General features: G+C 47.5%; 1 protein-coding gene across 3 annotated transcripts in view; it reads right to left on the bottom strand.

Moving 5' to 3' along the window:
* Positions 1-427: 427 nt before the first annotated feature.
* Positions 428-18306, bottom strand: part of zdhhc5a (zDHHC palmitoyltransferase 5a) — a 66059-nt gene continuing 48180 nt past the window's right edge. For 2 of the 3 annotated variants that reach the window (XM_072564647.1, XM_072564648.1), the window contains exons 6-12: positions 17238-17340; positions 13400-13491; positions 12528-12660; positions 12092-12215; positions 11488-11606; positions 3289-4199; positions 428-1199 (exon numbers count right to left, since the gene is read on the bottom strand). In XM_072564647.1, coding sequence (XP_072420748.1) covers positions 1010-1199; positions 3289-4199; positions 11488-11606; positions 12092-12215; positions 12528-12660; positions 13400-13491; positions 17238-17340 — 1672 coding nt within the window. In that variant the 3' untranslated portion in view covers positions 428-1009. The remainder of the gene's footprint in view (positions 1200-3288; positions 4200-11487; positions 11607-12091; positions 12216-12527; positions 12661-13399; positions 13492-17237; positions 17341-18306) is intronic. The other variant, XM_072564649.1, reaches the window with a different exon arrangement.

Below are 18306 nucleotides of genomic sequence, written 5' to 3'. Positions count from 1 at the left end.
GACTGGGAGCATAGGTGAGACTGGTCCATGGCATGTCCTCCAAAGTGGGGTTCTGGGCGGTGGGGAAGGTGGTTTTAAAAAGGTGCAATGTGAGCAGTCAGAGTAAAGTGAGAAGGACAAGCAGCATGAGGGAGACACCACTCTGTGAAATGTCAGCTTCTCTCCCTCCCCACGTCACCCACTTGCTCAACGCCAGCCTCAGGCTCTTACTCCTCCTTTGCAACAGCTCATAACATCCCACCCCTGCTTCCCCCCCATTGCAAGGGAGTGTGTTAATAGTTTCAGCCTTTCCACCACTGGAAGGATAGAGAGTAAATAATCCCTTTAATTATTTATATATATATATATAAAAAATTCCTTTTGTTTTCAAAGTCTTTGCTTTTTTCCTTAGGCTTCTGTCCTTTAAACATCCCCACCCACCCTCCACCCCCTCCGTTGATTGCACATTGTCGGCTCCTCAGTGATCGAACTCTCAGACTTGCATGAGAGAAAGAGCAAGAGAGAGAGAGAAAAAAGGAGGGAGACGGGTGGAACATTAATCAGAATTAAAAAACCACACAAGTTCCCCTCCCCTCAGGATGGAGAGGAAGCTGCAAATCTCTCTCCACCCACCTTGTCCCACTCAGACACTTTCCACCACACCTTGCCCCCCTCCCCACTAGATCCTGTCACACACTTTTGCATCCCTCTCATGGCTCTCCTGTACATGTAGTGCGCACGTTTGTGGGGGCTGTGGGGAGGGGATGGTGTTTCTCTCTTTCTCTCCTTAAAACTTACAAATGGCTAAAACTTGGATTTAGGCATAGAAGGATTCCCACCCCGCATTTAAGCGGGTCATGGAGGAGGATTAGGAGAGCTCTCCAGTGTTCAGCTTTCCTCTCCTTACATTCTCCTTCCAGATCCCAAAGGAATTAAAGTCTTGTCAACTTGAGATTCAGTCCCCACTGACTGTGTCCAAGAGTCTTTTATGAGGTGCCTCAGTTTCTCTCTCTCTCCGCCTTGCTTGGTCTCACACAGAGATTTCATAGGTGGTCCCTCCAACTCCTGAGACTTTTTTCACACCTTTACTGGGGCTTAGAGGTGCTCCACTGGCAGCCCCAGGGCAAGGAGGTGGTGACGTCTGCCGCGAGTCTGCCTTGCTCAGACTTTTGGGCTGTCCATTGCTTTTGTTGTGGGAACCTTTCATCCTCACTTCATCCCTGTTAAAAAGAAAAGCCAAGTACCTAAGTAAAGCAAGCAAGGCGAAGGTACAGCACAGGTTAAATACAATGTAGAACATTTCCCTGATTGTGTTCCCCCTAATTAATACCCAGTGTCAGCAGGAATCTTGGCTGATTTACCATCTCTCTGGTCCAGGGATCACTAAACAGTGAAGAGGAGCAGGTACCTACACAGATTTCCTCCCTCTCTGTAAATCTGGGATCTCTATGTAGAAGGAGTCACCTTCTAAAGAGCTGTTGAGGCTGGGTGGTTAAGTATATTCAAGGCTGACATGGAGAGTGTTTTATTCAGTAAGGGAGTTGAGGGTTATGGGGGGAAAAGGCAGGGAAGTGGAATTGAGGATTATGAGATCCACCATGATCTCACTAAGTGGCAGCATAGACTCAGTGGGCGGAATGGCCTACTTCTGTTCCTAAGTCTTGTCTTATTTCAAGTCCTGGATCATTTCCCTTTCTCTATAAACCTGAGGTCACTGGAATGTGATCAGAAGCAGGTACACTGACTGATTTACAACCCTTGCTCTCAATGTAAACCAAGGACAACAATTACCAGCAGAAAGCAAGCTTTCACCACTCTCATTCAAAAAAGGAAGCAATTTCTCAAGAAGAGTTGCTGCTACAAATATAGAAAAACATGAGGACCAGGCCACACACAACAGGATCCCACAAATAGCACTGTGACAACAAGCAGATCATCAGTCTCAGGACACCATACCCCACTTCCAGTTATGGATATGGGATCTTAAGCATACACCTGAGATGGCTTAGATTTAACATCTCACCCAAAAGGTGGCATATTTGACAGTGCTTCACCAGCATTGGTACCAGCTCAGGGATTGAAACAGCAGGCTGAACTGGAGCTTTGGGTTCAAGTGGAGGAGAGTGACCTTTTGTGAGCATCACTGGCAACGCCAACTTTTGCTCTCCATCTGAAAGCATCCCTTGAAAAGATGGTTCAGCCAGCTTCAGCCAATGGAACACCTTTATTGCACTCAGTGGTTTAACATGCCGGAGTGTTTTTAAGCCATTTCAAGGATACTTGCATATCACTAGCACTTATCCTGTAATGTTATTAATTGTGTTGATTGAGTTTGAAGTTTCAAACTGCCGAGCAGGATGTGAATCCTTCTGGATTATCAGTGCAGGCCACTGGATCACAAATGGAGCAAAACAAAGTATCAAATTATTCAGGAGGACTGACAGGGATGAAATGGAGAGTCTTTTTCCCTGCTTGACTGAATGGCAATGGGGTTTGAGTAAAGGAAGGCTGGCCACTCCACATGAATTCAGCCCCTTAAGTCTGTCTGTCTGTCTGAGGGGCGATGTAATATCTTCACTCTCAGGAATTCTCTCCCCCCAGACAGCTGAGCACCCTCAGTCACTGAGTACCTCGAAGACAGATTTTTTCTGGGGACAGATACAGGGAATGGGTGGGAAGGTGGAGTTGATAAGGCATGAGAGTGTAGAATGGTGGAGCATCTCTGGGGTGGGAGGTACTGAATGGTCATCTCCTGCTCCTAGAATTCACAGCTTTTATAATTGTTCCATTACTCAGAGCTTCTGAGCCAGACTGCCAATGGGATTTTACTGCTTCCTGACATCAAGAACAAATGACACTTTGTAAAATTAAACAAAACATAAAATCGGTTTGAGTGGATGAGGGGCATCTCCAGAGGAAATGGCCAAGTGGTACTGAGTCGGGACTGTTAATCCACAGATCCAGATAATGTTCCGGGAACCTGGGTTCAATTCCTGCTGCGGCAGATGGTGGAATTTGTATTCAATAAAAATCTGGAATTAACAGGCTGATGTGAACCATGAAATCCTCATCAACTGTTGGGAAAACCCATCTGGTTCAGTAATGCCCTTTAGGAAAGAAAGCTGCCACCCCTTCCTGATCTGGACCACACGTGACTCCATGCTCTCAGTAATGTGGTTGACTCCTAACTACCCTCTGGGCAATTAGGGAGAGCCAATAAATGCTGGCTTGGCCAGTGACACCCCCATCCCATGAACATTTTTTGAAAATGAGGTGGTGAAAATATAGTGCAAACGAGATGGAACTTACTTGGGAGCCAGTAGTGGGTGCGTTGTTGCCAATACTTCACTGGTGTCCAATGCAGCTCCATATGGAGGTCTCGCAACCACATAGGATGTTGACTTGCCCATGGTGGGAGGAGGGGCAGGAGCCTCAGGAGAGCACATGGAGCGCACCCTGGGAGTTTGCGCGCTACCCTCAGAGACTCTGGAGAAACGTGTAGGTTGGCCAGGGGCTCCGCCAGACTGAGAGGAAGAGGAGGAAGAAGAGGTGGAAGATATAAGTGGAGGTGTAGTTCTCTGGGTTGGACTTTTAAGGCCAGGCGAGCGCCTAGTGTCCTCAGAGGACATACTGACCCGGGCATGATGCTGGTGATGGTGGGCAGTGACAGCTGGTGTCTCCTCTGTCCGCAGCAGCTTCTCCCGCTCCTGTCGTAACCGGCTGTCGGTAGAGGAGATGGCCGGGGGGTCCCTGGGGCAGCGGGGAGGGACTCCGTATGCACCAGGGGCTAGTGGGTAGCGGTGGAGGTCTGCCTCCCTTTGCTGAGCAATCTTGGCTGACATAAAGGGGGAATGGTAGCCTGTTGGCTCCGGACCTGGCACTGGGCAGGGCGACTCAGCTTCTGGGCTACCTGAGGGGGTGGCCAGGCTGTCGTAAGACAGGCTCCCATTACGGGTCTGGTTGGCCAAGCTCTTGTAAGAGGTAGAGGTGGTTCCCTCAGAGCGAATGGACTGTAGGTGGCTCATCTCAAAGCCTCCACCATGAGCTGACTTCAGACTGGACGAGCGGGAGCCATTGGAAACCGGCTCAAACTGGAAACTCTTATAGATGGTTGGTGAACGGCATGCATCAGATTCCAGATTGGGCTCCGATTTGTAGCTCTGACTCCTGCTGCTCTCGTCAATGGGCAAAGGCTCCTTCACAGCTTCACCTCGGGAAATCTAGGGGCACAAAAACAAATATAAAAGTAACATTATTGCTTCACAGGTAATATTGTCAGAAAGTTCCCAGAATGGCATCAAGGATGCGACACTTTAGTGAACATGGGGAAACCACAGAAGCTGGGACTGTTGTCCTCACAGCAGAGAAGGAAAGGCAAATTACTGACCAGAATGACAGGAGGATGAAAGACAGGGAGCTTCATAGTGCGTTACTGGGCCACAGCAGAGGTTTCAAAGACAATTACAGAAACTTTGAGCAACACGTATCTGCAACACGCCAGGAAAACAACATGGAGCTTCAAAGGCATTACTAACATTGGGGTACTCAAGAGGTCAGAGTACAGCTAGAGAAGGTTACAGGAACAGGTGGGTGAGAGGTTCGATAAGTGATGACAGAGATAGGGAGGGGGTGTAGGGGCTGGAGGGGGGTTACAGAGATAGGGAGGGGGTGTAGGGGCTGGAGGGGGTTACAGAGATAGGGAGGGGGTGTAGGGGCTGGAGGGGGGTTACAGAGATAGGGAGGGGCTGGAGGGGTTTACAGAGATAGGGAGGGGGTGAAGGGGCTGGAGGGGGGTTACAGAGATAGGGAGGGGGTGTAGGGGCTGGAGGGGGGTTACAGAGATAGGGAGGGGGCGTAGGGGCTGGAGGGGGTTACAGAGATAGGGAGGGGGTGTAGGGGCTGGAGGGGGGTTACAGAGATAGGGAGGGGCTGGAGGGGTTTACAGAGATAGGGAGGGGGTGAAGGGGCTGGAGGGGGGTTACAGAGATAGGGAGGGGGTGTAGGGGCTGGAGGGGGGTTACAGAGATAGGGAGGGGGCGTAGGGGCTGGAGGGGGGTTACAGAGATAGGGAGGGGGCGTAGGGGCTGGAGGGGGTTACAGAGATAGGGAGGGGGCGTAGGGGCTGGAGGGGGTTACAGAGATAGGGAGGGGGCGTAGGGGCTGGAGGGGGTTTACAGAGATAGGGAGGGGGTGTAGGGGCTGGAGGGGGTTACAGAGATAGGGAGGGGGTGTAGGGGCTGGAGGGGGGTTACAGAGATAGGGAGGGGGTGTAGGGGCTGGAGGGGGGTTACAGAGATAGGGAGGGGGTGTAGGGGCTGGAGGGGGGTTACAGAGATAGGGAGGGGGTGTAGGGGCTGGAGGGGGGTTACAGAGATAGGGAGGGGGTGTAGGGGCTGGAGGGGGGTTACAGAGATAGGGAGGGGGTGTAGGGGCTGGAGGGGGGTTACAGAGATAGGGAGGGGGTGTAGGGGCTGGAGGGGGGTTACAGAGATAGGGAGGGGCCGGAGGAGGTTACAGAGATAGGGAGGGAGTATAGGGGCTGGAGGGGGTTACAGAGGTAGGGAGGGGGCGTAGGGGCTGGAGGGGGGTTACAGAGATAGGGAGGAAGTGTAGGGACCAGAGGAGGTAACACTAACCCACCCAACCTTCACAATCCTGGACACTACGAACAATTTAGCATGGCTAATCCAACTAAACAGCACATCTTTGAACTGTGGAAGGAAACTAGAATACCCGGAGGAAACCCACAGACATGGGGAGAATGTCTAAACTCCTCACAGATATGCGCCCGAGAGTGGAATCAAACCCAGGTCTCTGGTGCGGTGAGGCAACAGCATTAACCACTGTGCTTCCCCTGACTTGTGGCATTTACTGAGTGGCTGGGTTGCCAGGGCTGTGGGGGTTACAGAGATAGGGAGGGTTGTAGAGACTGGAGAAAGTTATAGAGATAGGGATGATTACACAGATGGGATGAGTTTTAGGTGCTGCAACTAGTTACAACATAAGGGGTTGGAGTAGGGTTAGAGATTTGAAAGGCTACATTTTACTGACAGTATTCAGTGCTTCCAACCATTTTTTGAGCATTCCTGACAAAGGGTTCTTGTCTGAAAAGTCAATTCTCCTGCTCCTCGGATGCTGCCTGACCTGCTGTGCTTTTCCAGCATCCCACTCTCAATCACCATCTACAAAGCACAAGTCAGAGGAATGTGATGGAATACTCCTCACCTGCTTGGATGGGTGCAACTCCAACAACACAAGAAACCCAATACCATCCAGGATAAAGCAGCCCGCTTGATTGGCACCACAGCCACAGGCATCTATTACTTAGTAGTAGCAGTGTGTACCATCTACAAGATGCACTGTGGAAATTCACTGAAGATCAAAGACGATACCTTCCAAACCCACAGCCATGACATCTTGAGGGACCAACTCCTATACTCAATGCACTGACTAACAACAGCAAGTGTACCAAATGCTTTCTTTACTATCCTATCTGAGAGGGAGAAAGTGAGGACTGCAGATGCTGGAGATCAGAGCTGAAAAATGTGTTGCTGGAAAAGCACAGGTCAGGCAGCATCCAAGGAGCAGGAGAATCGACGTTTCAGGCATAAGCCCTTCAGGAATGAGGAGGATGCGCCAAGCAGGCTAAGATAAAAGGTAGGGAGGAGGGACTTGGGGGAGGGGTGTTGGGAATGCGATAGGTCCGACCTGAGACTCCACTTTCAAGGAACTATGAAGTTGCACCCAAGATTTTTTTGTTTGGCAACAGTTGTTAGGGCACTACCATTAAGTGCACAGGTTCTGCCCTGATTGGCCTTATCAAAATGCATATCACATTTATTTAAATTTACTCCATCTGCCATTCCTTAGTTCATCGGATCAAGATCCCGCTGAACTCGGAGGTAACCTCCTCCACTGTCCACTACACCAATTCTGGTGTCATCTGCAAACTTATTATCCATTCTTTCTATTTTCACATCCAAATCATTGATACAAATGACAAAAAGCAATGGACCCAGCACTGATCCTTGCTGGTCACAGGTCTCCAATTCTGATAAACAACCCTCCACCACCACCTTCAAGCCAATTTTGTATCCAAATGCATAGCTCTCTCCCTGTACTCCACATGATCGAACCTTGCTAACCAGTATACCCTGTGAAATCTTGCTGAACACCTTACAGAAAAGCATCTACCACTCTGCCTTCATCAATCTTGTTTGTCACTTAAGAAACTCAATCAAGTTACTGAGATACTATTCCCCGCGCACGAAGCCATGTTGACAACTCCTAATCAGCCCACCGACTCCCACAGCTACCTGGATTACACCTCTTCCCACCCCACCTCTTGCAAAAATGCCATCCCATATTCCCATTTCCTCTGCCTCCACCGTATCTGCTCCCAAGAGGACCAGTTCCACCACAGAACACACCAGATGGCCTCCGTCTTTCGAGACCTCAATTTCCCTTCCCACGTGGTTAAAGATGCCCTCCAACACATCTCGTCCACATCCCGCACCCCCGCCCTCAGACCCCACCCCTCCAACCGTAACAAGGACAGAACGCCCCTGGTGCTCACCTCCCACTCTACCAACCTTTGCATAAACCAAATCATCTGCCGACATTTCCGCCACCTCCAAACAGACCCCACCACCAGGGATGTATTTCCCTCCCCACCCCTTTCCGCCTTCCGCAAAGACCGTTCCCTCCGTGACTACCTGGTCAGGTCCACACCCCCCCTACGATCCACCCTCCAATCCTGGCACGTTCCCCTGCCACCACAGGAACTGTAAAACCTGCGCCCACACCTCCATCCAAGGCCCTAAAGGAGCCTTCCACATCCATCAAAGTTTTACTTGCACATCCACTAATATCATTTATTGTATCCGTTGCTCCCGATGCGGTCTCCTCTATATTGGGGAGACTGGGCGCCTCCTAGCAGAGTGCTTTAGGGAACATCTCTGGGACACCCGCACCAATCAACCAAACTGCCCTGTGGCCCAACATTTCAACTCCCCCTCCCACTCTGCCGAGGACATGGAGGTCCTGGGCCTCCTTCACCGCCGCTCCCTCACCACCAGACGCCTGGAGGAAGAACGCCTCATCTTCCGCCTCGGAACACTTCAACCCCAGGGCATCAATGTGGACTTCAACAGTTTCCTCATTTCCCCTTCCCCCACCTCACCCTAGTTCTAAACTTCCAGCTCAGCACTGTCCCCACGACTTGTCTGACCTGCCTATCTTCTTTTCCACCTATCCACTCCATCCTCTCCTCCTTGACCTATCACCTTCATCTCCTCCCCCACTCACCCATTGTACTCTATGCTACTTTCTCCCCAACCCCACCCTCCTCTAGCTTATCTCTACACGCTTCAGGCTCACTGCCTGTATTACTGACGAAGGGCTTTTGCCCAAAACGTCGATTTCGGAACTACTTGGATGCTGCCTGAACTGCTGTGCTCTTCCAGCACCACTAATCCCGAACTCCTAATCGGTCCTTGCTTTTCCAAATACATGCAAATCCTGTTCTTCAGTAGTCCCCTCCAACTTACCCACTACTGACATCAGACGCCCTGGGCAATGGTTCCCTGGCTTTTCCTGATCAGCTTAAATAATGGCAACAACATTAGCCACCCTCCAGTCTTCCGGCACCTCACCTGTGACTATCGATGATACAGATATCTCAGTAAGCGGCCCAGCAATCATTACCCACCTCCCTACAGCTTCTGGGCTACATCTGATCAGGTCCTGGAGATTTATCCACCTTTATGTGTTTTAAGACATTTAACACCACCTGCTCTAATCTGGACACTTGTCAAGGTTTCACTATTTATTTCTCAAACTTCCATATTCTTCAACATGGTAAACACAGATGCAAAATGCTCATTTAGTATCTTACCAAACTCCGGCAGTCCCACACATAGATGGGCTTGCTGATCTTTAAGGGGCTCCATTCTCTCCCTAGTTACTTGTTTGTCCTTAAATGTATTGAAGAACTTTTTTGGATCCTCTTTAACCCTATCTGACGAAGCTATCCCATGTCCTCTGTTTTTAACCTTCCTGATTTTCCTCATGAGTATACTCCCACTGCAGTTGTATTCCTCTAGGGCTTCACTTGATCCCAGAAGTCTATATCTGACATATGGCGTCTCCTTTTTCTTGACCAGAGCCTCAATTTCTCTAGTCATCCAGCATTCCCTACACCTACCAGCCTTGCTCTTCACACGAACAGGACTCTGGACTCTCATTATCTCATTTTTGAATGCTTTCCATTTTCTAAGCATCCTTTGACCTGTGAAAAGGCCTCTCCAGTCAACTTTTGGAAGTTTTTGCCGAACACCATCAAAATTGGCCTTACTCCAATTTAGAATTTTAACTTTTAGATCAGGCCTAACCTTTTCCATCATTATTTTAAAACTAATGTAATTATGATCACAGACCCTAAAGTGCTCCTCCACGGATACCTTAGTCATTTGCTCTAACTTATTTCCCAAGGTCACGCTTGGCTCCTTCTCTAGCAGGGACATTCACATACTGAAGAAAATTTTCTTGTACACACACATTCCTCTCCACCCAAGTCCTTAACACTCTGGCAGTCCCAGTCTATGTTTGGGAAGTTAAAAGCCCCAACTATTACAACCCTATTATTCTTACAGGTATTGGAGATCTCCTTACAAATCTGCTTCTCAATCTCAAATGCCTAAGAAATCTCAATAAGGTGATAATCCCTTTCTTATTCCTCAGTTTCACCCAAATAAGCCTCACTGGACATACTCCCAGAAATATCCCAATTACAGCTGTAATTTTATCCTCAACCAAGAATGCCAATCCCCACTCTCTTCTTCCTACAGCATCTGAACTATGGAACATTAAGCTGCCAAACCTGCCCTTCCCTGAGCTATGGTTCTGTAATAGCAGTGTTTTCTCAGTCTTATGTTTCCAACCATGCCCCGAGTTCATCTGCTTTACCGGTCAGGCCTTTTGCACTGAAATAAATGCTGTTTAATTTAGTAGTCTTAGTTTGTCCTCTGCCTTGCTCTTGCTTGCCTTGACTATTTTACTTACCCCTCTGTCAACTGTACCAGCCTCAGACTTATCTTTTTGGGTCCCACTGACCCCCTCCTTGTTTCCTGTCTGCCAGCCAGTTCTTTATCCATTTCAATACTGTTCTGTGAATCCCACTCACTTTGATTTTACATGCTATGATGATAGGAGAGGTCTTATTGAATGCCATCTGAAAAGTGTCATTTGATTTTTAATTCAAATTCTGTTCACATCATTTGCTCAGCCGCCATGGTGGGATTGAAAACCGAGTCCCCCAAGCATTATCTGATTTCAAGTGTAGCAACAATACTGTGCCATTCCTCCCCACCACACCGGGCCCCCCACCCAAAAGTTGGGCCACAGAAAAGGAGGAAAAAATGTTTTCAAAGGATAACAAGAGGTTGTAACTATCATGAAAACACAAAAGAAACTGGCACTCTTTTCTCCAAGCTAAAGAGAGCCGGGGGGGGGGGGGGTGTGATCTGTGCATTAAAATGTCACATTTGGAAAGATTTTGATCAGGTAGATGAAGATAGAACATAGAACATAGAACAATACAGCACAGAACAGGCCCTTCGGCCCACGATGTTGTGCCGAACTTCTATCCTAGAACAAGCACCCATCCATGTACCTATCCAAATGCCGCTTAAAGGTCGCCAATGAATCTGACTCTACCACTCCCACGGGCAGCGCATTCCATGCCCCCACCACTCTCTGGGTAAAGAACCCACCCCTGACATCTCCCCTATACCTTCCACCCTTCACCTTAAATTTATGTCCCCTTGTAACACTCTGTTGTACCCGGGGAAAAAGTTTCTGACTGTCTACTCTATAAGATGTTTCAATTTGTGAGAGACAGCGACATTAGGATGTAAGATAGTCACAAATAAATACTTGAAACCCAAGCACTGGCAGATCTACGGGGAAAGATAAGAATGGAAGAGAGAATAACTGGTCTCGGAGTCTGCACAGGTACAAGGGGCAGGATAGGCTTCTACTACAAAAGCCAATTTGCAATTCACAAGAAACTTAGTCACCTAGAGAGTGGGGACAATGTGGAATTCTTTCCCCAGAACAAATGGCTGAGATGAAGGATACTGGTGTGCTTACATGGAAGCTGGATAAACCATAAAGGGGAAAGGAACCAAAGATCTGTCAATGAGAGAGGATTGGAGTGAGTGGGTTATAGACTAAAACAAAACTGCAGATGCTGGAATCCAAAGTAGACAAGCAGGGGACTGAAAGAACACAGCTAGCCAGGCAACATCCTGTGTTCTTCCAGCCTCCTGCTTGTCTACCTTGTAGTGAGTGGGTGCAGGGTGGGTTTGTGGGCAGTAGTGGTGGTAGTGAAGTGGGACAAGAAGTTGCACATGAACAGCATAAAAATTATGGCCTTCTACTGCACTGTACACCCAATGCAGTTCAAAGTGACAAGCTAGTGGCTGCAGGATGGGAAAGAAAACATACCTTTTCACTGGCGGAGTGCGTGAGAGCAGTGTGGTTGCGCCCTGGGCTGTTGTAGGCTGGCCTGTACTTGTACATAGTGGGTGTTGGTGGGTTGTCCATTCTGTTCAGCAAGTTACTCTCTGCACCAGGATGGCAGTGGGAGAAAGATGGGGAGAGATTAAAAACACTCTGGCCAATGGTAAGCCTCTAAGAACAGCAGTGGCATCAATTTATACGCTCAGCAAAAATCTAATTCCTGCTGCGACCCTGGATGCCCTTTTCCACCACCTACATATCCAACTGCACTTGATCTTTCACAAGATGATCAACTCAGAACACCAAAACCAGCTGACCCTCAGGGCCATGAATTATAGCCTGACACTCAGGGCAGTGAGATGCCAGAGTGGGAACCACACAAAGTTACTGTCTGCTGTTCAACACTTCCTCCTGTGCACGTCTCCCAGAATGTTAAATGTGACTGCTCACAGATGGGGTGAAGGCACAGAGGCAGTTGCCAGGATTCAGCCACTCCAAACACGAGATCCCCTCAATTTTGTCCCCTATTATTTAGAAGTGTAGCATGCACACCCCGCCACCACAGACATAATGGAGATTGTCCACTCACCCTCGTTTGTTGCCAGTGACAAGTGAGCCCTGAGGCCTGAGTAACGGTGTAACTCAGGTTTAGGTGGAGGAGGGGGCTCAGCATCGGCTGACTGGCTTTCCATAACCTCCAGACTTCCTTTGGACTAGAAGGAAAAATAGAAATGGAGAGTTATTCTGCCAAAACTGAAGTGTTAAATGTCTACTTCACACAATACTTTTAAAGCAGCAGTGACATCAGAGTGGAAATTTCTGTTACTTTTGTGGTACTCGCCAGTGTCACCACCTTGCCCTTCATCAGAGTGCCACCCCTCACCTCAATGTCACACCTCAGCACCTAAAGTCAACTTTCTGGTATCCCATGCCCCAGCGTCACTCCACATGCATGAGATTCCAGAGTCACAAGCTAAAAGAATTGTTCCTCCCCTCCTCTGTCCCAGCTTGCCCTGTATTCTTACCAGTGACCTCTTGAGGTTTGTTTGAATGCCATTGTCCATCAGCTTCATGGTGACCTCAGTGTCCGAAACCAAGGGACGCAGGAAGGGAGTCTGGACTGGAGTAATAAACTCCCTCCTCTCTCGGCTGATGTACCTGAAAGAATGTAAATGACAGAGTAAAGTTACCAAAGCTCAAGCAGACCATTGGGCTGCTCTCTTCTTAAAGAGATGACTGGTACTAGTTAAAACTGAGAGTCACCATGCCTCAGGTGATGCGAGAGATTGTGAAGGAGAGTCCTTCATGGTAACCTCACCGAGTGTGGGAATTTAACTCACTCTGTTGGTATTACTCAGCATTACAAGCCAGCCGACTGAGCAAACCAACCCAATCCTGAAAGAACGACACCGAAGTGGAAACAGTGGTGACACATCTAAGCATTTCAGTGGAGAATCTCACTGCACTGTGGAGATCAGGTCAGTGCACTGTCAGAAGATCGGTCCAGAGGGAGCACCACACTGTCAATCCTGACTGGGTATTCTCAGGCTGGGCAGTCAGTACTGCTCCAGCAGAGTATCAGTAATAATGCAGCACTGCTGGAGGTGCCAGCTTTTAAAAAGAGACATTAAAATTCCTATCCTTTCAAGTGGATGTAAAGATGGTTAGTCACGCTGCCTCTTCGATAACACGTTCAAAAACCTGCAAAGTGCATTGGAGGTTCCTGAAATATGTACGGCATAGTAAAAATACAAGACATCTTTTTACTTAGGGAATACAAACTGTGTATTTGGCTGCAATTTGTTAGAGCGCAGCAGGCTTTGGCGAGGTGGATAGTGGACTTGAAGAGACGGTTAGTAGGGTTCTGTGGAAAAGTGACATAGTAGCAGCTTCGTACCTGGGTGCTTGTGAGCTGCACAGGACGTATGAGATATTCATCCAACAGCCCTGAGTGAAGGGATTTACTCCACCTCGGAATTTCCCAGTAACCTAAAACAAGAGAAGGGCATTTTATTGTGGAAACGCACACAGATAAATCAGACAAAGTGACCTGGACTTCTGGGGCAGTTGTGACATCCTCAACTCTAGTCCATTTGGTCTCTCTCCACTTCCCCATCATTGCTTGGTCTTCCATTACAATGGACTGGATCAATTCCAATCCCAGCCTCTTTCCAAAATGCCTCCCCTTCATTGTGAATGCCATTACCCCATAAATCTAGTTTCCGCAGTACAGAGACAGCACATAAGAGACCAAAAGAGCGCACACAGTCCATTGACAACCCACAAACTCTACCTCACAGTCATTCTGATCCCATCAATCCATGTAACATTTCTCCCAGTTTCTCACCACTGATAAGCCTAAATTATTTGTGCCCTTGGCACGGACTCAGCACAGGAAAAGCAGCAGGCTTATTCTTCAGTCTGTTACATTGACTATGGAACAGGAGGATCCCCATTCAGCTGCTTTGACAAACAAACAGTAGACCTACTCAGCCCCTTCTTGAGGATCTTACACAGCAACTGGAGAAGGCCCTATAGCCCCTTCTTGAGTCCATCATTCTATTTAGTTATATCATGGCTGATCTACTGCTGAGTCCAAACTATTCCTTTTGATCCTGCTGTTCACAATCAATATCAATGGATCTGGGGGTCAATTTTAATATCTCCAAGTTTGAAGATGATACAAAACCAGATAGGAATGATATTTGAGGGGATAAAAAGAGACTTCAAGTGATTTTGCTTGGTTGCATGGGCAAGAGCATGTCAGACAGAATATAATGTGGAAAAGATGCAAAATTGTCCAATTTGGTAGGATTGGAGGTGTGTGGTATTTCTTAAGAAAATAGATTAGATTAGATTCCCTACAGTACAGAAACAGGCCTTTTGGCCCAACAAGTCCACACAGCCCCTCCGAAGAGTAACCCACCCAGACGCATTCCCCTATACTATATTTACCCCTGACTAATGTAGCAATTTAGCACGGCCAATCCACCCTAACCTACACATCTTTGGACTGTAGGAGGAAACCAGAGCACCTGGAGAAAACCCACGCAGACATAGGGAGAATGTGCAAACTCCACACAGTCGCCCAAGGCAGGAATCGAACCCAGATCCCTGACGCTGTGAGGTAGTGCTAACCACTGAGCCACCCTGCTGCCCTAATAGTGAGAAACTGGAAAAAGTGTTGATATAGTCTTGTTCACATGTCTCTGAAAGCTGACACGAGGGTGCACCAAGAAATTCAGAAAATAAACCGTGCATTAGTATTTATCCCAAGAAGATCTTAAGCACAGGAGAAAAGACAACTTCCCTCAATAGTATGGAACACTAAGGGACAGCATCTGGGGTACTATTTGCAGTACTAATTCCCTCCACACTCAAGGGTATACTTGCCATACAGGGAGGGAAGTTTCACCAAACTGATTCCTAGGATGGTGCAACGAGGAGAGATTGAGGACTAGGCTCATATTCTTTGAAATTTAGAACAGACAGATTCAATCTTAGAAACTTAACAGCATTTTTAAAGAGAGAGATGCATTAGATGCAGAAGGGATGCTTCCCACAGTGAGTTCTAGAACATGGGCAGTCTTGGAAAATGAGACAGATCTTTTAGGATTGAGATGAGGAGAAAACTTTCCATTCAGAAGTGGCAAATCTTTGGAAATCTCTATCCCAGATGATGATGCAAGGTCAACCATTAAGTGAAAGACATGGAGGCCAACAGATTGAATGCGAATGTTGAGGAGGATAACATGGAAACATAGCATTCAGATGGATGATCAGCCATGATCGAGAATGGCGGAGCTGGCTCAATAAACTGAAGAGCTCATTTCTCAAATATCCTCAAGTTACATTCTGACTTAATACCGTTTATCAGCTTCTGAAATTTCCCCTTGGGAATTACTGAACCTTGAAAAACCATGTTTTTGTGACCTCCCCAGATGAGTGATAGTGCTTGCCTTCCTAAATACAGCAGGCCTCGGTACTGAGCAAAGTGTAGTTGGTCGGCATTTAGGGCAGAAGTCTCCAAAACCTCAAATATTACAGTTGGGGGCAGTATGCTTGTTTCCCCTCTTTCCCATCCATCAATCAATGCTAATGGATTGAACCAGAGGGGTACTAATATCCTGGGTGGGAAATTTGCTAGAGATATTCGGGTGGGTTTAAACTAACTCCGTAGTGTGATGGGAACCTGTGTTGTATTCCAGTACACTGGAGGATGAGTGTCGGGAGGACATGGACAGGATTTCACAGTCACAGGAATGTGCTGGCAGACAGTAAGCTGGTTTGAAGTGTATATATTTCAATGCCAGCAGTATCCGGAATAAGGTAGGCGAGCTTGCAGCATGGATAGGCACCTGGGACTTTGACGTTGCAGCTATTTCTGAGACATGGATGGAGCAAGGTCGGGAATGGATGTTGCAGGTTCTCTGATCTTTCATTAAGATCAGGGAAGGTGGTAAAAGAGGTGGCTTTGTTAGTCAAGGACGGTATAACGGTGGCTGGAAGAACTTTTGATGAGGACTTGTCTACTGAGGTAGTACGGGCTGAGGTTAGAAACAGGAGAGGAGAAGTCACACTGCTGGGTGTTTTTTGTAGGCCTCCACAAAGTTCTAGGGATGTAGAGAACAGGATTGGCAAATCGACTCTGGGCAGGAGTGAAAGGAACAGGGTGGTCATTATGGGGGACTTTAACTTCCCCAACATTAACTGGAAATGCTATAACTCCAGTACTTTGGATGGATCAGCTGGATAAACTGCAGTATTGGAAAGGTGGCAAATGGAGTTCAATGCAGATAAATGTGAGGTGATTCACTTTGGAAAGAATAACAGGAAGGCAGAATACTGGGTCAATGGAAAGATTCTTGGTTGTGCGGATGTGCAGAGGGATGTACATAGATCCCTGAAAGTTGCCACCCTGGTTGATAGTGCTGTTAAGGCAGCATGCGGTGTGTTAGGTTTGATTGGTAGAGGGACTGAGTTCTGGAGCAGTGAAGTCATGCTGCAACTGTAAAAAACGCTAGTACTGTATACAGTTCTGGTTGCCGCATTATGGGAAGGATGTGGAAGCATTGGAAAAGGTGCAGAGGAGATTTACCAGGATGTTGCCCGGTCCGGAGGGAAGGTCTCACGAGGAAAGGCCGAGAGACTTGGGTCTGTTCTCATTGGAGAGAAGGCGGCTAAGAGGGGATTTGATAGAGACATACAAGATGATCAGAGGATTAGATAGGGTGGACAGTGAGAGTCTTTGTCCTAGGATAATGACATCTGCTTGTATGAGGGGGCATAGCTGCCAATTGAGGGGTGATAGATTGAAGACAGATGTCAGAGGCAAGTTCTTTACTCAGAGAGTGGTAAGGCTGTGGAATGCCCTGCCTGCCAATGTAGTCAAGTCAGCCACATGAGGGGCATTTAAACAGTCCTTGGATAAGCATATGGATGAGAACAGGTTTAGATTAGTTCATAGGTCAGCGCAACATTGAGGGCTGAAGGGCCTGCTCTGTGCTGTATTGTTGTTCTATGTTTAATATGTATAGTAAATCAGCGTGACAGTTGCTTGTGGTTAATTTCTGATCTCTGCAGCTTCAGAGTACATGCTCAATCAGGTTCTTTCCTTTGATACCTTTCTCAAAAGATCCACCAGCCTGATTTGCTCAGAAAGATGACACACCAGGGCTTAACCCAGGGGCAGGTGGAGGAGCATTTCTAAGAGACAGACAACATGGATATTTTACCTGCTCATTGGTCGTCCGTCCCCTCGCGACCAGCACGATGTGGAATCCAGTCAGACCAGCCACAGGAATGAAGAACAAGCCTGCCACACACATGACTGCCATACTACATTGGTGGAGTCAAGGGAAAGTGATAGACAGACCAATACAGAAAAGCTGCTCAAAAACCGACCCTGGGAGTTTTTGTATGTTCTACCCATAACCCAAGAAGTTAAGGACACGACAGATAGGAGGTAGGATATCAATACTTCCACATTTGGCTCCATCTGGTAAATGGAGAAATGGGACTTGGACATCAAATCCAGTGACATAGGGAATAGCCAGGAGAGGGCAAAGGCTCAGATAGATCACACCACTTTGAGTACTTCTGGACGTCAAGCTGAGTGTTATACACTGGCCTTGGTGGAAGGGTAGTGGACACTTACCAGAATGTTACCTGGACTTCAAAAGGGGATTATGAGGAAGGAATACAGGAACTACAGTTGTACCATTTTGTAGGAGAAACATTGAAGGAAAGAGTAGGCCATTCAGCACTTAGAGTCTGCTCTGCAATTTAGTACAATCATAGCCTATTATCCAACTCATATCTATGAATCATATCGATTTCCTTCTCAAAAACATTCAGTGTTTTGGACTCAACAGCTTATTGTGGTATAGAGTTGCACAAGCTCACCATTCCCTGGGTGAAGAAATTTCTTTTCTCAGTCCTAAATGCCTACTCCACATTCTAAAACTGTGATTCCTGGTTCTGGGAACATCTTTATAGAGTCATAGAGATGTACAGCACAGAAGCAGACCCTTCGGTCCAACTCGTCCATGCTAACCAGATATCCTAACCTAATCTAGTCTCATTTGCCAGCACTTGGCCCATATCCCTCCAAACCCTTCCTATCCATATACCCATCCAGATGCCTTCTTATTCAACATGGAAGTGAGAGAGAATGAGTGCGAGAAGATCCTTCCTCTGTTTATTTAGTCTCTGCCAATTTAAATTTTATGGGATTTTATAATATCCCCCTCATTCTTCTAACATTCAGTGTACAGTCTTAACTGATTAAGTCTGTCTTCATAC

This window comes from Chiloscyllium punctatum, chromosome 47, assembly GCF_047496795.1.
Source record: "Chiloscyllium punctatum isolate Juve2018m chromosome 47, sChiPun1.3, whole genome shotgun sequence".
Lineage (NCBI taxonomy): Eukaryota > Metazoa > Chordata > Chondrichthyes > Orectolobiformes > Hemiscylliidae > Chiloscyllium > Chiloscyllium punctatum.
Note: the sequence above shows the minus strand (reverse complement) of the source record. Positions and strands in the feature narration are given on the sequence as shown.